The sequence below is a fragment of the Coptis chinensis genome, chromosome 2 (assembly GCF_015680905.1).
Source record: "Coptis chinensis isolate HL-2020 chromosome 2, ASM1568090v1, whole genome shotgun sequence".
Classification (NCBI taxonomy): Eukaryota; Viridiplantae; Streptophyta; class Magnoliopsida; order Ranunculales; family Ranunculaceae; genus Coptis; species Coptis chinensis.
Window position 1 is genome coordinate 109455259 of NC_141457.1, and position 21535 is coordinate 109476793.

The 21535-nt window shown below is 44.8% G+C and overlaps 2 protein-coding genes across 2 annotated transcripts; both read right to left on the reverse strand.

Moving 5' to 3' along the window:
- Positions 1–4661: 4661 nt before the first annotated feature.
- On the reverse strand, positions 4662–7210 carry LOC147520440 (GDSL esterase/lipase At1g71250-like). The gene is made up of 5 exons (XM_086591943.1): positions 6855–7210; positions 6601–6728; positions 6149–6409; positions 5384–5639; positions 4662–5200 (listed from the first exon to the last, which is right to left on the reverse strand). Exons 1-5 carry the CDS (start codon positions 7126–7128, stop codon positions 4995–4997), a joined length of 1125 nt encoding a protein of 374 aa, XP_086448069.1. The 5' UTR covers positions 7129–7210; the 3' UTR covers positions 4662–4994.
- Positions 7211–18571: 11361 nt separating this feature from the next.
- Positions 18572–19171, reverse strand: LOC147520441 (uncharacterized). The gene has a single exon (XM_086594282.1). It carries the CDS (start codon positions 19169–19171, stop codon positions 18572–18574), a length of 600 nt encoding a protein of 199 aa, XP_086450408.1.
- Between the last annotated feature and the right edge of the window lie 2364 nt (positions 19172–21535).

Sequence of the window (21535 nt, forward strand, 5' to 3'; positions counted from 1 at the left end):
ATGGTCTCCTTGGTGATGTGGTCATAGTAGCTAACAGTTGACCTTTGATTCATCTCCTTATGGACCAAACGAGGAGCATGAGAAATGAAAGTGGTTTTGACATCAACAGTTGTTGTTTGCCTATTAGATTAGTGAACTTGGGTTTTTCAAGAGATGCTCAAAATAAAAATTGATCAATTTCTATATACTTATTCCACCTTAAAGGAATCAGTACAAATATAAAAGAGCAAATTGTGGGTATAACTGGAAAAAAATCACGTAGCAAACCTAGCCGTATGCAAAATATAGTGAAATTGTTGGAAAATCACTATCAAATAATGAGCTTTACAACGAAAAAAATCTTGATAGGCCCAAATCATTTTAAAGCCCAATACACATGAATAAGAGAATTAAGCATGTCAAAATTAATGGGCTTTTTCATTTATCAATGTAGCAGGTCCGGCCATGGGCCGGGCTTTAAGGCTATACCATATATATATATATATATATTATTTAATGGGCTATACCATATAAAGTATTGAAATGTTATTCCAATTTTGTTGATGTTGACATGGTTTGAGGATATTTAGGTTAGCAGGTCACATGTGGCTAAATTAAAATTTGAGTTGCATTTCTCATGAAGTTTATGCGATGTTAGCCAGTAATAGCAATAAGATCTGCAAGGCGCTTGAATTGAACGTTAGTTCTGAAAAATGTTCAGCAGCTCTGACCCTTGCAAATGTGTAACATAGCCGATCATGAATTGATATGGATGACAATCAAGTTTGAGATTAAACCGTGGTTGAAGCAATTTTTCATTCCGATATTATAGTTCAAAGAAATGTGGGATGGAGTTTTATTTATTATCTAATCTGATTATATATGTGTGTATAGATTGAGATGATTTAGGAATCTAAAGTCTCAAAATTTAAAGTTCAAGTTCAAAGCTCTCTGAGTTGCAAGTACTAATTTGAAAACCTGATTTATTCCTTTACTTACACTCTCGAGCTTGCAAAAGAAAATTTCCTTAGCTTGACAGCAATATATGGGAACTTCTATTAAAGCCTCCTGTAATGTTATTTCAAAACTTTGAGTCTTTCAATCTTTAATATATGTTTTGAAGTTTGAACTATGTCTACTTTTCTTAAAAATTCCCTTTGTCATGAACTATACCATCCATTACTTTTGTATTATGTTCTTACAATATTGGCTATTATAATAGTTATATTAACATCCATTGTAAGTAGACGTTGATTCTTTTATACCTATGAAAAATGATTGTATAGGATCTTAATGTGAGCTAGGTAATCTAATTAAAGATTTCTTGGTCAATTATGAGTGCCATCAATAAATTCAAGGATTCACCTTGTTGTGGGTGCTATTTACTAAAATTGCATAGAGCAATTGAAGTCATAGAATAAGATGAATGTCGTGGTCGGAGTCTTCTAGATATTAAAATGATTAATGCATATGTGACCTATTTTCTTCTTCATGAATTGCATGTTATCTATAATGTGTTTCTTATTATGGTAAAGAACGCCTCGTAGACCGCCATAGTTTTCGACACAACTCAAGAAATAGACCAATGATCAAGAGAAATACGAAAATCCTACTTCAATTTTCATTTGCATAATTTCACTTTTCACTGTTGTAGTTTGAGATTTTCTTAAAAGGTGAACTATGTTTTTCAAATGGTCAGAGAATGTTAGATTTTTGGCCACCATCTTTTTATAGTGTTGAATACTTGAATGCACAACTTGGATTGTTATTTTGTTTGTTTCACCTTTAATGAATTGAACTTGGGTAGAACTGTAGAAGCCTTAGTCAACTTTATGTATTACAGTCAGTTTTGAGTAATTTTTGCAAACAAACCTACATAAATAATATAGTATATTCAAAACATTTGCTATAGTGCTAAAACACTTTCTGATTGGTATGTGTTCTGCCGGTCTCATGCATATTAGATAATTGCCCTTATAGTAAGAGTAAAGTGTATATTTGCAGGTTTTTATGAAGGCATGTCCCTCAGAGTGATCATTCATTCATCTCAAAGTTGAGTTTACAACCTTTCATACCGGCTCCCATCCAAACCTAAGCACATCACTATTAGTTCACATTTGATGTAAATTTCACAATTATAGTTGGAAACAGAATAAACAAAAGATTGATAGTTCATGCGAAGGATTTGCACAAACCAACACACAAACTTTAGCATTACAATTTTTCCTACACTTAGACCTCATAATTTATAGATACTCCCAATTGCAAATCATTCAATACCCACAAATTGTATTGGAAAATGCATTCAAAGAATAAGCACTTGAAGTTAAATTCATGATTAACTAAACCTTCAGCCCATGTCAGGAGGTGCATGCAAGCCTACCCAATATATTAGAGCATCCATTTTTTGTTTGGTAAGTCATAAGAGCAATCAAACAACCTAGGCATTGGAATCTCATGTTATTCATGACATTTTAATGCCTGATAGAATATTTTAAATTAGAAACCTCTGTATCTGATCCCTATATGATCATAGGAATTATTGGGACTTTGTTATAACTGGGGTCAATGTTGTAAAGTTCCTATGAGTACGAGAATGTCATAATGAAGATGATATTAAGCTATAAGTTACTCGAGTTGTCCCTCCATTGCAGATACTTGCTTCAGTCAAACGTCAAAGAGATCACACAATGTCTACGTAAACTGTTGGGTTGTAAAAGGGTGACCGAGTGAGAAAGGAGTTAAATTTGATGCCTGCTAGAGAGTTATAATTATTTGACACTATAAGGCAAAACATGAATCCAATGTCTGATCATGGAGATCCTTGATGGCATATTAAAGTAAAGTGTGGCAGAAAAAGAGATCACCGACCTGTCATTCTGAATATGTAGAAAATTAATATCTCAAATTAATATGAATAGTGCATGGGAACGAAGAGAACTGCATCTATACATATGTTATGGTGATCAAATGACCACATAAATTACAAACTTGGGTTGAACTAACTCGAAAGAAAATAATTAACGGAAAATCAAAAACCGTATGCAAATGCAATTAACTTAACTTATCAAAGAATAATTAACGGAAAATCGGAAACTAGATGCAATTGCACTGAGCTAATTACCTCAAAGAAGAATAATAATTAACGGTAAATCAGAAACTAGATGCAAATGCATTAAACTAACCTCAATAAATAATTAATAGGAAATCGAAAACTTGATGCAAATGAATTTAACTAACCTCAAAGAAGAATAATTAAAAGCGAAATCATAAACTTGATGCAAATACATTGAACCAACCTCAAAGAATAATTAACGGGAAATCGGAAACTAGATGGAAATGCATTTAAACTAGCATCAAAGAATAATTAACATAAAATCAAAAATTGAATGCAAATGTAGTGAACTAACCTCAAAAAATAATTAATGGGAGATACGAAACTGAATGCAAATGCATTGAACCATGCATCCTCAAAGCTTAGTTGTATTATTTATAGTGGGACTGGAATGTCTCCACAAATATAGTTTTGCATTTAAAATGATGTTTATCATATTTCTAATTTTTGTATGATGGAGAATGTCTTGCTATTCAAGTAGCTTCAATATGATATTTGTTTTATTAGGCATTCTCACAAAACTTCGATCAAACTTATATTATTAAACAACAAAAAATAAATCAAAGGGTTTAATCAAGGATAATGGGGTTTTCACTTTGCAAGAAATTGGATAAGTAATCAATATTACATTCATATCTCATAGATATGCATAGTTGTAAATATTTTTTTGAATAATTTAATATAACGGCACCCGTTCGTAAGACGGGTTCGAAAACTAGTTATCATTCTAATACATGTCTCAATTTCTCTCATCCTCCTGGCCTATTTACTAAATTAATACATTAACATGGAAAAAAAAAACTTGGTGAATGAACATGTTAAAAGGTTTAACTTGTTTACTTAATTAATACATTTCAAAATGATTGCTAAATAAATGTATTAACTGGATAAAAAATGGTTATCCTAAAAGAGAATCCGATTATATAATTCAAATTTCCGATTTACTTCCGTATTTTGTGGATTCTGAAATTTTTGAAAATTTTCCGATTTTCCGAACTTTCCGAATTCGAAAAAAATTATCATCCCAAAAATAATTGGATTGGATTTGGAAAGGATATTGCCATCCGAAAATAATTGGAAATTTTTCCAAAAGCCCTTTATCCAATCCGATCCGAAGTCACCCCTAGTCAGACGTATCTGACAACAATTTTGCTATTTTCTTTTTCTTATTTACCGGCATTTTTTCTTTCGAATCATTTCTTACTTGAGATGAAATTTCTTTCAGTCACCATTGATTTAATGCGCCATGGTATGATGGTACAAATTACAAAAGATATTTTCCTTGTAAACAGTTTTACTGTTGTTATATTGTATTGTATTGTATTGGTCATTTGGTTTTGCAGATACTGGATTTAATCTCCCTGGTGTGTTGATTTTGGATTAGCCATGCCTGTTGCACTTGGTACGTGTTGAATTCACTGATCGAAACTGTCGGTGCGGGACTTTGGAATCCCACAATGCTCGTGCCTCCGACATGGAAACTTTGGAAAGTGCCTTAATTTGAACTATCAGTTGACGCTAGTTTGTTGCCCTCAGGGTGGCATCAATAATGCTCAACTAGATTATGTCATGTAGCATATTTTGTTGTTACCTTTTATCTTTGCATTGACAAGCCAACGAGCATAAGGTTTCATACTTTTACATTTAGGAAGCATAAAATTGAGATAAGGATGAGGTGATATTTGAGGGACCTGAAATTGGGGTTGGATGCTTTAACTGGGTGCGTGCTTGTTTGAATGTTAAAAGAAATTTTCAAGAAAACTCTGTAAGGACCTAGACTTTGTGTACCTTGGATACACAACAACCACAAAATGGCCAATGAGCAGTACGTCAGGAGTCAGGACTCAGAAGTGGTTGTCACATACTCACATTTAGCACCAAAGAATTGATCAAGCTGCAGCTAGAGTTGAAGAAGTTGCTTCACATTCATGGGATAAGTGGTCTGTATAGTACCTTTGTACGCTTGCTTGGCCAAGATTTCATTTGCTACATCCGTAGGGTGAAAATCATCCCAGAACACATATTGAGATCGATCAGGACACACCAAATTCCCAGGTAAACATATTACTATACAGTCGCAACACCCAGTGTGTGAATACTTGAATCCTAATAGATAGTTGAAATTTTGAAATGTATCAGCCAAACATTAATTCTATGCTAAAAGACCTACTCACATACACACACGTTCCCATTATCCCATATATGACCACATTAATAAACTTCGAACACCACCGTAGTATAAAAGTATATATGATCATGAGTACGTGTAGACAGAGATAGATGATTTACCGTACTCCGAAGGATTATCAAGAACCTGTCTCATATTAGTGTATATGTCCCAGTAAAGTATATAGACACCAGAAAGCTCCTGGTTTAATTGTAAAACCATTGTCTTGACCTTGGCATTGTACTTCACTGATATTTCGTTGAACTCCTCGAAACATTGTTTGCTATCCTGGCTGTATGATCTGATAATATTAGGAATACATCCCAAAACTCCTAATCCAAAAACCAAGAACTTCCTTGCACCAAATTTGTACAGTTTCTGCACCCATCAACAGATAGAGAGGAAAAGCTAATTAGAATTAGCGTACTATACCAGTTAAATTATACATTATTTATGATTCATGATTTTCGTTTTCTTTCTTTTGATAACCTTCATAAGTTCATATCAATACTCTCGACGAGCGACGCCAACAACAAAGTCTACCTACAAATTAAAAGAACACAGACCCGCCCATGCCTTTAAGACCATGTTGCTATTAAATGGATCTAAAATGAACTAAAATAGGTTTAGCCCATCTTGTCATTCATGAATCATGATCATTGACATTTTATTCAGCTGGTTCTTATCTATAGAAAAGCCGTTCTGGCTTATGGAACAATTGTCAGAAAGCTAAAACATGGCAACTAAGGATATGGATCTGATTTGAACGGCCTATGATGATGGGCCTCCAGGCTCCTACAACATGTGGAGTGGGGTCTGCTTCATAAAACAAGGAATTAACTGATACTTGCTGAGAAAATGTAAGGAAGAAATAATAATGTGTATACCTTGAGATAGAGTCTGTATTGATCCACAAGTAAATTATAAAAACTTGGTGGAACCTTTTTATGTAGTGGATTCGCCATGTGAACGAAGTAATGGTTGAGAAAATCATCATTCCCAATGTCGGAAACAAAAAGAGATTTGGCTAAATAATCATCAAAATTGGTTGTTGCATCTTCATTGCTTGTCAACAATAGCGACCTCATTTCTGGAAGTACCATATTTCCAAAGGCCTCGACTTGTTGGTACATTGCGAGTACTTGTCCCTGATGAATCACGTCAGCAACGTGGTCAGTTGGTCACGCAATGTACATTAATACTGGCTGGCCAGGCCTTTGGCCGTCATTGCGTTATTTAAACCTTAACACTGGCACCCCAAAATTTTGCTAGATTCCTGGTTCGGGCCCTGGATTAGAGCAAGACCGGGCACTGGCTTAAAAGTTAAAAGAGCACTTACCGCGCGGTTGCCAGTGTCATTGAGAATACCAGCGCCTGATGAAGCAAAGTTAACTCCTTGTAAAATTTTAGGCCCTTGTGTGCTTGGGTCATTGAACGCTGGGATCACACCTAACCCAAGGAGGTAACCTGCAACATTGAACTAGATTTGTTGGAGCACGCATGACTTTTAGACTCGTACGTACCAACTATATAACATTCTTATTTGGTTGTCGACAATATCATGAAAAAAAGATTCAAAATATAGAAATTTACCTAAATGATCTACGATTGTGGCACCATTGCAAAACCGGCCTGTTGCACCATATGGAAAATCAATTCCATTTGGAGGATAATTGGCTTTTGCTAATGTTATGTAATCATTGTTATTTCCTGCATCAAGTAAGGAGTCTCCAAACACAAACATGGCTGGAAGTTGAACTTGCGCTGACGCTAAAGTGAAAGTGAGCATTCTAACTTGAAGGAGGAAAAGTACGAACCATGAGAACGCCTCCATATATGGACCAGAACAACGAATGCTTGAACTCATTTTTCTTGTGTTTGGCTTTAATTTATATACAAAACAGTTGAGGTATTCAATTGTTTTAGATACAAATGAGAAATAATATAGTCATTGTAAAGGTGTGATATGATATTCCCTTACAAACAGTCTCTGGGGACTGGTATGAATGTATAGGTGAGACCGAGTTCGGCTTTTGGAGCGAACTGCCTACGTATCTTGCTCTGGGGGCTGGGCTCAGAGTAGAATCAGGTCTGGCGTAGTTCATAGGAGTGGTATTTATAGAGATTCGGAGTGTATCCTCACCCTCCACGTGTAGAGGATATCACCAACGTGGGGTGTGGATCATGGGAGCATGTGAGAAATATCTACATAGGTCCACTTTGTGATGATGAGGAGTGATACCGAGCAAGTAGCTTTGCGTCGCGTGATCGATGGATCGACGGTCGGGGATTAGTGCAAGTACTCCGTCAGTCATGATTGCTTATGGATAGGGAGTATGTGTCACTGCCTGATGTAGTTCGCGTGATGATGCGATCTGTCTTGTGGCGCGTTGTTGGCTCGTGGATGCGACCTGATATCACAGGTCGGTGCCTTAGTTCCACTATGCTAAGCTGGCGTCTTTGTATAGAGAATATCACTCCCCCACCCCTCTTAGTAGGTTGTGAAAACGACTACCGAGAGAGAAACGGTGGCACGCTGGCACTATGTGATAGTTGGGGATCGGCCACGCATCGATTGTAGAAACGACTAGTGCTAACCGCGTGAGTTGGTTAGTGTGATCGTGTGGACGCTGCAAAAGACGTGACGGATCCGGCGATTTCGCGAAAGGGAACGTGGCCCGTTTTTTTCGGGATGTGAAAAGACAAGACGCTTACTTGGAAGTCGTGGGGGCTAGGGCTACGGTGTAATCATAATGCCTTGAAATTGAGGGCGGTTGTTCAAAAATCTTACTTGCTTGGATCGAGGCTTCATTTGGCTACTTCGTTTGGTAGAGAACTTCATTAGCGCATCAACCCTCACCGGGTTAGTTTTTACGCCATTTTGAACCCGTTTCCCTTGTTTAGTGTTAAGCTACGTGCTAGAGTAGTTAGGGTGCTCTGTTAGATACCGTAGCTAGGTTTGTTAAGTTTAGAGGAGAAGAATGTCGGATTCGATGACACTCGTTCGCATCGAAGTCGCGTGAAATTTCCCCTTGGTTGGGAAGAGGAGGAGGAGACCGGATGAATCACCGGTAGGTGGGTGAGGAAGATAGGGATGAGGCCGAGGTCGTGAGTGAAAGAAGCGATGCTCGACCGCATACGTGGTTGCCGACGCGTTGGCACTTCAGACGCCGGTGAGAGGTCGGCTTCGCGAAGCCGCCCTAGGGCTGTGGATAAACACGCCTTTGAGGGCGTTTCCATATCCGAGGAAAAGATATGGTATAACCGTAGAAGGTCCGGAGATCCACGAAGCCCGACCGGCGCCCCGGTCTTTAGCGATAGGTACGCCCCATCAAGACTACGGGGTGATCGTCTGCGGGGGGCAAACCGAGGGCTTATTACGACGATACCCTTCGGTTGGTTTGTCAATTTTGAACGGCTGTGGGCAAAGCGCTGCGGTAGTTCGTGGGGGTAACACCGGCGGTTGTTAAAGGTGTTCGACTGTTGAGAACGCCCGGTGAATACCGGATCGGGTCGCCGATATTATTGAGCACTTCACTTTGAAGCGATCTAGGGCATACAATTTTAGCTTGCAAACCCGAAGCTACTCTGTCGCCGCTCGGATGGAGTGAGTAACGAAGTCTTGGGATAAAAGACCGTTCCTGCTAGTCGGTAACTACTGTGCGAGCGGGTTCAGTGTGGACAGGAAAACGTGTGATTTCACTGGTGGGTACCAGTACGCTTTCTTAGGTTTTTCGCTGATATCGATTGATTTTGTCGATCGAACATTTGGTGTTTTGTCTTTTGTACACGATATCCGACCGCATGCATTTAACCGAAGCAAGCGATGATCGAGATTCGCCTACCGACTTCGGGACGAAAATCGCCTAAGATTGCCGAGGTCGCCGAATTCTTTTAAGGAGCGTGGAGGACCCGTTGTTCGGAAGAGAAGAGAAGCTCGAAAAGTAGGGCTCGTGGTAAGGAAGCGCCCAAAGTAACGATGTTATGGAGAAGCGTGGAAGTGATTTGGTGACCGGGGAGGATAGAAACCGGGCCGTCTTGGGGGAAGCGACCCCCCGGGGTCTTTGGGGGCCTCCGGTCCGGTCGGGCATGGGTCGGAGGATGCTCCCTTCGGCGTTGAGGACGTTCCTTCCGATGTTCGGAGTACCGACCGCTAAGATCTGCGAGGGTGGCCCGGATCGCATGTGGTGGTGAGGTGCGAATGGGTGGGAGGGCAGCTCGCAACCCGAGGAGGTCGAGGCCGATGCCCGACTTCGTTCTAGCCGAGGATGCCGCTGGAGGTTGCCCCTGCAGGTCATTCGACCCGGTGGTTGGAGATGCCTCGAGCAAAGATGAAGCGGGAAGGTTGGCTCGAGAGGAACTGGTAAGGAGCCGCCCCGCACTTGGCAAGGACGAAATGGAGCGCTAAACCTGATGTATGTTGATGAAGTAATCGGGAAGAAGCGCCTGCGGAAGAGGTCGGATGCAGCTACAAGTCCGCACCCATAGCCGCTTTGCTTGCTAGAAGGGATGACACTTGATGGTGACAGGGAAAGACCTTGACTCCAAGGAACTAGAGTCGAATGTGAGAGCGTGGATAAAGGCGATTTGCCCGGTAAGTGGAAGTGTTATTACCGATTGTGTTATCCCTTATTGTATTAATCGTTGCTTATCGTTTGTTTGCGGTAATATAAAGCGAAGCTGCCGCAGATGGTTGCCGTATCGTAAACCGAAGACAACCGCCTTTGTTTCTTTGAGATGGAGAAGTCGGAGGTTGAGGCCTTGAGGCTTGAGGTCTCCGATCTCCGGGCGATATCTCAATCGGAGAAGGTGGGAGCTGAAACGCGAAGGCGCAACTAGTTACATCGTCTCGGAGAGGACGTCGGTGTGAACGAGGGCGGCCGGGGCGAGGCATGAGGTCGATGATCTAAAGAAGAAGGTATTCTTGCCGCTAATACGCCGCTGCGTTGTAAAGCTACCGCAATGGAGGCTAAGGCGGCCTATCTTGCCATCCGTCTTTGAAATAGAAGAACTGGAGGCGCAGGTATGGCGACTCGCCCGAGGAGCGGCTTCAAGGACTGCGCAATAGATCGACAGTCGACTTCGCCGAGGTCGGTCGTGGCCGGGTTCTCATGGGTCGCTCTTGCTCCCCGGCGGTGAGATGGTTCGCGGATCAACCTCCGTCGTTGGCGGTCCGGGGGACGCTTAACCGAAGCAAAGATTGGCGTCTCGGTGATCCGAAGCCGTTCCCTGCTTTGGACGCCCCTCCGGTTGAAGGCTTTGAAGATGCTGTTTGAAAGTTGAATGTCTGGTTTTTGCGTTTGTAAGCGGCCACTGGCCTAAAACAATAGAGCTGTTTTCGGGGGTTACCAGGCGGTTAAATCTTTTCTTCTTTGTCCGTGCTTATGATAATCGATGTTTTAGCCGGGCTGATTTTTTCGGGTAGACCAGCCATTTCGGCTTATCCGGGCGAATTCGGTATCGGACTGCGGGTCTTCCGCTTGCTAACCGCTTTATATTAATGCCATGTTGTTATCCGTTGTTTTTCTTTCCTTGCGCATCGTGATGTCTGTTTGATTTGTATGCCCCTTGGGTTGGTCGACTTGTATCAATCTTGAACTGTGTTTGCGTGAGGTCGGTGTTAGCGTCCTCTGGTTACTCAGTATTGGTACGACTGGAGCGTCCTGTGAGCAATGGTCACTTCCATTTCAGTGCGTGCTTGGCACGTGTGCGGAGATGAACAGTTTGCGAAATATGAAATGATGGTTGCCAGTTGGATTGGCGTTTGGCGTCTCGATGCCTTAATGAGCTGCCTCGGGAAGAGACGTTTCTTTTGCATAAATAGAAACTGTTCGGGGAGAGCGATGGCATTTGGACTTCCTGTTGCTGCTGTCTTCACTCCGCTGAACGTGTTTGCTTTTGGTGGTCATCTTCTCAGGTATGGTGGTTCTGTCTCTCTTTTGATCATTGTAAAGGTGTTATCTCTTCCTCATTGCCTCTGTTTTGCTCTTTGTGCTTTAGCTGTTCATATGGCTCGTTGTTACGCTTTTGGTGTGGGAGAAGGCAGTAGGCGAGAGAGCTCTCCTCTGCTGATGGAGGAGATGGAATTTCATCCACATGTGCACGACGACCGTGGCAAGAGGAAGGCAGTAGCAACGGGGTCCAAGAAAGCTAAACGGCCCCGGAGGTCGGGGCGAGCCACTGGAGGTGTGGTGATCAGGTCGCCCCACCGAGAGGACGGCCTCCCTCGGGTTGCCGAACGGATGGACGACCTGGCGCAAGGGGGCCACGTCGCTAGTGGGAGTTCTCGCTCTCACGTTGGGGACGTGGGGAGCGAGTTCTTCTACGTCGGGAGGTCGGGGAAGAAGCGTCTTTGTGGAAGCGTTCGATTGCGGCTTCCACTCTGCGCCTATAGCGACGAGTCTTCTGAGGGGTATTGTGCTGGACGGGGACAAAGCTGAGGTCGAGGACGACGACATGGATACGCTCTTGGGGACCATGGACATGGCGAAATCTCGGTGAGTACCGTTTGCTAGTTTCTACCGTTCTTTCGATTGATTTTTATTGCTCTTTCGTACTTGCAGTTTCTTGCCGGTTATGATAAGTTGAAGAACGCCAGGTAACGCTACCGCTATCGATGTTGATGTCCGAAGTCGGTTGGGATGTCCGCGAGCCGCCGGGTAGCCGATAATAAAAAGGCCGGAAGCTATGTCGCCAAATGTCGCGGCTTTATTCGATGAAAATGAAAAACTTCTTCGCGTCGTTGTTGATCCGCAAATGGAGATCACGGAGGTGACCGAGCACGCCGGGCAATGCCGGAGGGTTGCTCGTAAGGCTCAGAACGCGTATACCACTGCCTGTAGTGAGTACGCCAAGCTGGACGAGAAATATTGTCAGCTGAAGAAGGCGGGTGGTGCTCAAGAGGTCGGTATGCGTGTTGCTCTGCGAGCTGCCAGACATGTTCCCTCAACCAGCACTGTTCCTGAGGATAAACATGTGGTCGCTCCGTGATGCTGATTCTGTCTATTGGTGAGGATATGTTTTTTGTTTTGTTTGATCTGACCGCGCGTTTTCTTTGCCCCTATGAGGGTTAAACATTAGAGCTGCGTTTTCGGGTTTACCCGACCAGCTCGCTTCTATTGACTTGGAGAACTGGTTTCCACGAAAGTGGCAGTTCGTTCCATTTGGTATTTTGTAACTCGGTAACCGACCTGGATTTTCTGGGTAGACCCAGCAGGTCGGTGCTCTGGAGATGATTTCACTAGGTCCGATATGTGTGCTTGTTTTGGTTAACACTTGACTAATGCTGTATATGTTTTGGTCTGACTTGTTCATGGCTTTGATTCTGTGTACGCCTTTTGCTTCTGAAATGTATTCTTGCTACCTGTTATGCTGCTATGATAATGTATGGGAACACGCCATGTAAGCGTTTGATCCGTTTGATCTTTTAGGACGAAAACGGGGCTTTGCCCCTGCAAGTTCGTGGGCTACGGTGCTCACTGGGAGCGTTCTTTGCTGATTAACCTTAGGAGTATCGGTCCTTGTCTAGTGAGGATGAAAGAGGCTCCTAAGGGCGTTCTCACTTAGTTGATTCGAAAAGTGTATGCCCCCAACTTAGCGAGACTCGGAGAGGCGTTGAGTCTGTAAGCTCGTAAGGCGTCTGCGCGGCGTATGAGCGTGTTTAGCCCCCGAGGGTTACGCTCTGAAGGCGTTCGCCTTTAGTTGAGTCGAAAAGTGTATGCCCCCAACTTAGCGAGACTCGGAGAGGCGTTGAGCCTGTAAGCTCCCTCGAGGCGCCCCGCTGCGTATGAGAGCGTGTTTAGCCCCCGAGGCGTTGCGCTCTCGAGCGTTCTCGCTTAGTTGATCCTAGAAGTATAGGTCCTCAACTTAGCGAGACTTCGAGGCGTTGAGCCCGTAAGCTCTCGGAGGCGTCCTGGCGTATGGTAGCGTGTTTAGCCCCCTCGTTACGCTCGCCCGAGCGTTGAGCTCGCTTAGTTGATCCTAGAAGTATAGGTCCTCAACTTAGCGAGACTTCGAGAAAGCGTTGAGCCTGTAAGCTCCCCGAGAGCGCCCCCGCGCGATGAGCGTGTTTAGCCCCCGAGGGCGCTCGCCCCGAGGCGTTCGCTTAGTTAGTTGAGTCGAAAAGTGTGTATATGCCCCCAACTTAGCGAGACTCGGAGAGGCGTTGAGCTGTAAGCTCCCCGAGGCGTCTGGCGTATGAGCGTGTTTAGCCCCCCGAGGGCGTTCGCTCCTGAGGCGTTCTCGCTTTAGTTGATCCTAGAAGTATAGGTCCTCAACTTAGCGAGACTCGGAGAGGCGTTGAGCCTGTAAGCTCTGATCCGAGATATAGGCCCCCGCGCGATATGAGGCGTGTTTAGCCCCCCGAGCGCCCGTTACGCGTGTTTCCCCGGGGGGGGCGTGGTTTGGAGATGTGAGTAGGTCCGCCATTTATGATACCATCTTGACTTTCTTTCATTTGAACTTTGTTGTGCCTGGGAACAGGAATTACAATGCGTAATACAACTATTGGAAAAATTGCTTTAACAAGTATGTGTTCCATGGTCGTGGCAGCATCTTTCCTTCTTGGGTTTTAATCCAATACGCGCGCCGTGCCAACGACCGTTCCACGCGATGTAAAGGGCCTTCCCATGTTGGTGCTAGCTTAGCATCATCTTGAGTTTTCTTCAACACGAGATCGCCTGGTTGAAAAGATCGTGGATGTACTCGTTTGTTGTAAGATCTCTTGAGGACCTGTTGGTAGGCTGCTACTCGGACGGCTGCTAGGTCGCGCCGTTCCTCGAGGAGGTCGATCTCTCGAGCTAGAACTGAGTCATTAAGGCCTGTTTCGACAAGTTCAGATCGGGTTGTCGTGATTGTCAGCTCGGTGGGTATGACGGCTTCTGTGCCATAGCATAGGGAGAATGGTGACTTCGCCCGGTGCTTGAAGCCGTTTGTAGTCGCGATGAGCCCAGAGTATGTTCTCCAGCTGATTGGGCCACTGGCTTTTGTTCTTTTCAATTTTCTTTTTCAAATTCTCCAGAATGGCCTTATTGCTGGCCTCTGCTTGTCCATTGCTTTGAAGCGTCATGGTGTAGAGAATGCATGAACGATCTTCCATTTGGCGTAAACTCTTTGATTGTTTTGCCCTTGAACGGGAGCCATTATCCATCACCGGTGTATGTGGTAGGCCAAACCGGGTGATGAGATGAGTCCAAATGAAATTTCGACATGTGATTCTTTGGCGTGTGCTAACGGAATTGCTTCAACCCACTTAGTGAAGTAGCATTGCGCCTAGGACAAAGCGGAAGCCGGCTCTTCTTCGAGGGATGAATGGTCCCATAATGTCCATGCCCCACATGTGGAACGCCAAGGACTCGCGAATGTTAATCGGAAATGGGTTGCATGATGTTGTGACCAAATGTTTGGCATTTGATACATTTGAGGACATACGCTTTAGCATCGATCTGCATACGAGGCCAGAAGTACCCTTGGGAGATCGCTTTGTGGGCTAGTGACCGACCTCCGGCATGGTTGCCGCATTCTCCTTCGTGAATTTCAGCAAAAATTAGCTGGCCTTGCTCTGGGCTGATACATCTCAGATGAGGTCCGCCTGCGGATTTGCGGAATAATTTGTCGTTCACCAAACAATAGCTACGTGCTTGGTGTGGAACCTTCTTGGCCTTGGTGCGCTCCTCTGGGAGTGTGCCGTGCTGGATGTACTGTATAATAGGCTGCATCCATGAGTGACTCGTCTGATCTTCAGAGAGTGGGACCAGGTCGCTAATTGTCAAGACTTGGTCCGCTTGGTAAGCAGGTCGGTCGACTACTTCGATAATCAGTTGTCGAGGGACACAGTTCGGTGTCTGGGTAGCTAGATATGCCAAGCTATCTGCGTGACGGTTCTCGTCACGCAAAAAATGGTGTATCGACGCTCTGCTAAATGACGGAAGCAAATTGTTAACAACCTGAAGGTATTTAGAGAGGTTACCTTCGCTGGTAGTGTACTCTTTTGCAACCTGGCGAACGACCAGTTGCGAGTCACTAAAGATTTGGATCTCCTTTACTCCCAATTTGGATGCGCAGCATTCCCATTATTAGTAGTGCTTCAGACTCGCCCGTTGTTTGACGTTGCGAAGTCTATCCGAACCTGCCTTCTACCATAGCTCCCTCGGGGAGACTAAGACGATTCCCATACCATACGCCTTCGGGGTTCTTTGGAACCATCGGCGTAGAGGACCGGACCGCTTTTGCGTGCTCCCTTTCTTGGGTGCGACCTGCGTTTCACCTCCCAATTAGGATTAGATCAACTGGGAAATCTGCTAGGAAGTCCGCGAACGACGACCCTTCCCGATGATATCGCGGCGGACGAAGTCCATATGGTGTTCGCCAGACTCTTACGCCCATATTGCCATCCCGGGTAGTCTTGTTGTCTTTGTGAAGAATCCTCTTCAAAGGGAGATCGCTTCAAAGACTTTGATTGGATGAGCCCGGAAATACGATCTGAATTTTTCTTGCCGAAAGTATAACAAAGCAAGGACCGCTCTTTCTATATAAGAGTAGTTCTTCTCGGCTGGAGTGAGTGTCTTGCTTGTGAAGTAGATCGGCCTTTCTGAATTGTGTTCGTCCTTGAACAGGACCGAACTGATGGCGAAATCGGATACCGCCAGATAGAGCCCCAGAGTTTCTCCGTCGGTTGGTTTTCGCGAGGGCGGGAGGTGTTGTGGAGGTACTCTTTGAGGGTGGCGAATGCTTGGTGGCATTGATCGTTCCATGAGAATTGCTCGCCTTTCTTGAGTATTTGTAAGAATGGTCGGCACTTGTCTGATGCTCTGGATATGAATCGGTTGAGTGCAGCGACCATACCTGACAACTTTTGTATCTGTTTCTTTGTTTGAGGGTCGGGCATGTCGATGAACGCCCGAATTTGGTCTGGATTTGCTTCGATACCTCGTTGCGAGACCTGGTATCCGAGAAATTTTCCGGAGGACGCACCAAAAAGACACTTCTCTGGGTTCAGTTTCATTCCGGTTCGTCGTAGTCTGGAGAACGCTTGCTCGAGGTGGGTGAGGTGGTCGGCTTCTGCTTTTTTGCTTTTGACAACCATATCGTCAATGTAGACCTCCATGGTATCACCTAACATGTCCTGGAACATGTTAGTTACTAGTCCGTGATAGGTCGCTCCAGCGTTCTTTAGTCGAATGGGAGAACGTTGTAATGATAAGTTCCTTGTTCGGTGATGAATGATGTCTTCTCGATCTTCTTGCCTAGTGGTATCTCGATTGTACCCGCTTATCTGGCGTCCATGAATGATAGCGGCTCGTGCCCACAAGTCCGGGTCGACTAGCCGGGTCGATTCTTGGTAGGGGAAGCCGTCTTTTGGAGTTTCTTGATTGGCGTTGGTGAAGTCGACGCGACAAACGGATCGTGCCATTCTTTTTGGGACTGCCACTATGTTGGCGATCCTCTGGGTAGTCGACCTTTGCGGATGAAACCGACTTGTTTGAGCTTATCTACCTCGTCGTTGATTGCTTTTTGAAAGCGTAGTGACAATCGTCTAGGACGTTGTCGAACTGGTTTGGCACCAGGGTTGACGTTTAACCGGTGGCATGCGATACTAGGGTCTATACCAGGCACATCAATATACGACCAAGCGAACACATCTTTATTCATGGACAGAAACTTTACAAGTTGAGCCTTAAGTGTGGGGTCGAGGTTGGCTCCCACATAGACGAGTTTAGGGTCGTCTTCGGTTCCCAGGTTCACTTGCTGCTTGTCTTGAGTCGGTGCTTGGCTCTGTGCGTTCTGCGCGCTCTCTGGAGGATTGTTCTTTGTAGAGTCTGTGCTAGTAGTCTTGGTTGGTCAGTAGTCGCCGAGGAGGCGGGCGCGTCCTCGTGGTTACGACAACGGTCGGTCGACGCGGATCTTTGTTGGCGTGACAACAGGATCGAAGGCGTTTCCCGCCTTTCTTCTGGTTGGAGAGGAGGCGGTGGTGGTGTCACGAGACTTTGCTTGTTCGTGATGCTTTCCAATGGGGCGACCTCCATGATTCGTGCTGTTGGTGCGCCTGCTGCTTTGGTAGTGGTCGAGATCGGGGCTGCTGAGTGGAAACTCTTGTTGGATCCCCCAGCGTTCTGTTTTTGTGCGCTCGCTCTCACCTCAGCCACTAAATCTTTAGCCATTGTATAACTTGTGGGTTCGTAGCTGATGGTGATGGGAGGTTCAAATGACCTTGCTTGCTGCGATGATCTGGTTACAATGATGGGCCTCGAGCTGATTGCTTCGAAGTTCCATCATTCCCCTCGGGCCGGGAAAACGGATGACCTGATGTAGCGTGGAAGGTACGGCCTGCATTTGATGTATCCAACGTCGTCCTAGAATTGCGTTGTAGGACGACTTGGTATCCAGGACGCTAAAGCGCGTGTTGAAGCTGACTTTGTCTTCCCGGGATCCCACTGAGACCGGGAGGATGATATCTCCTATTGGGTCGGCTCTGGAGCCGTTGAATCCGAAGAGGGGTGCAATGGGGTCTATGAAGACCGACTTTGGTAAGTTCATCTCTTGGATTGTGTGGTAGAACAGAATATCGCAAGAGCTGCCAGGGTCGATCAGAACTCGCTTGACGGTCCAGTCACTGATTTTGACGTGGACCACGAGAGCATCGTTATGTGGGAGGCAGACCTTGTTGAGGTCGGCCTCTGAGAAGGTGATGTCTCCTGTTCTACGCCCTGAATTGCGTGGCACGGCTGCAGCTCGTGAGGAGAAATTGTATACTTCATGGAGGGCACCTACGCGCCTTCTTTTTTCCCGTGAACTTGAGACGGAATCATCTTGGATGGTGATCGTGTGGATGGTTCTGTCTTGGTCGCGACCTCTCGATGGTTGGCGGCGATCCTGATAAACGCGTTCTCTGGAACGTCCTCGGCTGTGAGGGCGGCTTTGAGGCCTCTGATGGCTCCTTCGTGGTGGGGACTCGCCGTGTTCGGGCGTGCCATCGGCTTTGTGGCGCAGTCGCCGTCGGGTATACTAGTGTCTTGCTTGATGTGGCGGAAACCCGACCAGATCTTGTAAGTAATGCTTGAGCCCCCAGCATACGTCGGTCTCGTGGCAATTGGCGCGGTGGAAAGCTTGATAGGCACGGTGCAGGCGTCCATTTGGTTGTCTTATCTCCGGTGCGTAGAATGCAAAGACGCTTTGATCTTTTCTAGTATGTGGCGGGAGATCCGGTGGCGTGGGCGAATTCCCGATCATTTCTTGGTTTGGGTCGGAGGGTTGCCCTTGTTGTCGGGGGTCGTTTCACGGAGGTGCCGCTACGCCGTAAACCTCTCCCCTTCTTACGCTTCTTCTTCTTCTCTTTTCTGCTTTAGCAAAGCCTCTTGCAGCTTGATGTACTTATCCACGCGAGCGTACAGCTCGGCCAACGTTTCGGGCTGGTCTTTCAAGAGCGACCTGGTTAGGTCGGTTTTACGTGTGCGGCAGGCGGTTGTGAAAGCCACTGCGGCGAATGATTCCTTGAGGCCGCTTTCCATGTCCAAGAGTTCTGTTTTGAACCGGCTTAAGAAGGAGCTGTAGGTTTCCTCCCTGCCCAGAGTGAGTTGGAAGAGTGAATTGAGGTCACCCCTCTTGCGTCTGTTGTGTACGTACTGGCTTGCGAACAGGTCGGTAAGCTGTTCGAAGCTTCTTATGGAGTCTGGTTCGAGGGAGAAAAACCAATCGAGTGGGCCGTCCTTCAAGCTTGCTGGAAAGAGCCTGCATCGTAGATGGTCGAACTCCGGGGCGCTGTATAGCGCAAGGCTTTGAGCATATCGTGCTATATGCTGGCCTGGGCAGGTACGACCGTCATACAGTGGAAAACGTGGCTGGACAAAGTCTGGAGGCGAGACCTTGTGAAGGACTTCGGCAGCGAATGGAGAGGCGCGATAGGTTTTCAGCATTTTCTGCACTATTTGAGTGGAATCTTTCTTGACCGCATTCTTGTCGAAGTCTTTGATTTAGCTTCGGTGATTTGTTGGTCGACGTTGATAACGTCGTCGTCGGCGGTGCCAGCTAGTGGGCTTTGTGTATCTACTTGTGCACGTAAGGTGACGTTTTCTTGCCTGAGTTGTGCAATTTGTTCGTTCATGGTTCCTAGCTGGCCGGCCAAAGAGTTGAATTGAGCCGAGGCTTGCCATGCTTTCGTGGGCTTGAGAATCTTTCGGTTTGGTTTTTGCTAATGATTAGTGTGAAAGTGGTTTGGTTTCTCAAATAATCGAGACCACCGCACTGGCCAATGTAAAGGTGTGATATGATATTCCTTTACAAAGCGGTCCGACGGGGACCGGTATGAATGTATAGGTGAGACCGAAGTTGGCTTTTGGAGCTTAAGCGCCTACGATATCTTGCTCACGGGGCTGGGCTCGAGTAGAATCAGAATGGCGAGTTCATAGGAGTGGTATTTATAGAGATTCGAGTGTATCCTCACCCTCCACGCGTGTAGAGGATATCACCAACGTGGGGTGTGGATCATGGGAGCATGTGAGAAATATCTACATAGGTCTTTGTGATGATGAGGAGTGATATCGAGCAAGTAGCTTGCGGTCGCGATGTCGATCGACCGGTCGGGGATTAGTGCAAGTACTCCGTCAGTCATGATTGCTTATGGATAGGGAGTATGTGTCACTGCCTGATGTAGTTCGCGTGATGATGCGATCTGTCTTGTGGCGCGTTGTTGGCTCGTGGATGCGACCTGATATCACAGGTCGGTGCCTTAGTTCCACTATGCTAAGCGCGTGCTGTATAGAGAATATCACTCCCCTACAGTCATAGTTTATGCACAAAAAGGGGAACTTTTTTTTTTTGGGAAACAACTGGGGGGGTTAAGGTAGACCCAAACGGCCAAACCTTTATTAATCATCAATGAATTCTCTCATACATCATTCTAGACACATCCTGCTCTAGACACATCCATTATAGTTCTAGTAAAGATGAGCAACAACACCACCAACAACATTAATAGAAATCTTACCCAAAAAACCCAAAGTTGACCGCTATCTAATAACTAAGAAGTGCTACATGCCATAAAAATATAGAAGCACATGATAAAACAGTACGAAACATATCAAGAAAAGATTCTCGCCCGCCACATTCAGTAACATGGGATCCTGTATTTGCTGCAGAGACACCCACCAACAAGCATTAAGTTTCCGCTTGAAGGATTTCAAATCCCGACTCAAAATAATTTCTGGAAAGCTATGATTGTTTCTTTCTTCTTTCGTTGCTAACCAGTACTACCACAACAGGACCTTTATGACGCAGCGGAACTGATGGTAAAAGTTCACTAAGAACATTGACATGATAATTGTGATAGTGGGCATAACAGCCAAGTGCAGTAGTAACAGGATCAGTAATCAGCTATTCAGTTGGTTATTAGTTAAATGTAACAGAAATTAGTTATTGAGTTTGTCCATGGATAGCAACAGGTTATATCATTTTGTAAGTAACGAAAATATTTTCTCAAGTCTCACTATTAATTTCAATAGCATCCGTACTGCATTACTCCATAGTACACATGACCTCAAATCTTAAAGGTCTATGAAGTTTCTGTTAAGCAGGATCCAGCATTAGCTCTGTGGTACGTACTGGCAGACTGGCTTGAGACATCACTGTACATAACTGCAAGGAATGCAGAAGCAACTGGATGCTGCAGACCGTTCCATTCACTAATATGGATCAGCCCACCTGCATAACAAACTACGGTAAGGGAAATGCTAGTGATAGGTAAAACCGTAAAAGTGGTGGACAAATACGAATTAGTGCTGTTGAAGTAGCAAACATATAAAATTGAAAGAACTGAAAGAAAACTATAATATGTGCATATTTCAAGTAGTTTCACAAACAAAAACTAACAGTGCGTCAGAAATCAGTTTCTTCGCACTGTGTTCGAGCCTAGTTTTGGCACATTTAGAATGAGATTGAGTATTTTTGTAAAACATTAGAAAGTAAGTTCTGTGTGTCAACTTTTTTCAACACAAAAAGCCTCGATGCATTTGGATACTTGTGGAAAGAGTTGTGTCATTCGGAAGATAGTCCGTCAGAAATCTAGTTTGATAAATATTAGGATTTTTACCATTTTCGACCTAAGTTTTCTTCTAGATGGGCTGAGGTTGGGACTTCGAGTTCTACATGAAAAAATATATCTACATACCTTAGTTTCTAAATAATTAAGTTACATGTCATTTGGATGAATGTAGGAAAAACTATAGCATTGACTATGTGGCTGATAAGAACTACGAAGACTTGATTCCAATCTTGAAAGATTT

Excerpts from the sequence above, each read along its gene's own strand:
- LOC147520440 (XM_086591943.1), bottom strand. The coding sequence starts at position 7,128 with ATGAGTTCAAGCATTCGTTGTTCTGGTCCATATATGGAGGCGTTCTCA. Across the intron at positions 6,410-6,600 it reads ATGACACTGGCAACCGCGCG|GGACAAGTACTCGCAATGTA; the intron begins GTAAGTGCTCTT and ends GTGATTCATCAG. Across the intron at positions 5,640-6,148 it reads AATACAGACTCTATCTCAAG|AAACTGTACAAATTTGGTGC; the intron begins GTATACACATTA and ends TGATGGGTGCAG.
- LOC147520441 (XM_086594282.1), bottom strand. The coding sequence starts at position 19,171 with ATGCTGAAAACCTATCGCGCCTCTCCATTCGCTGCCGAAGTCCTTCAC.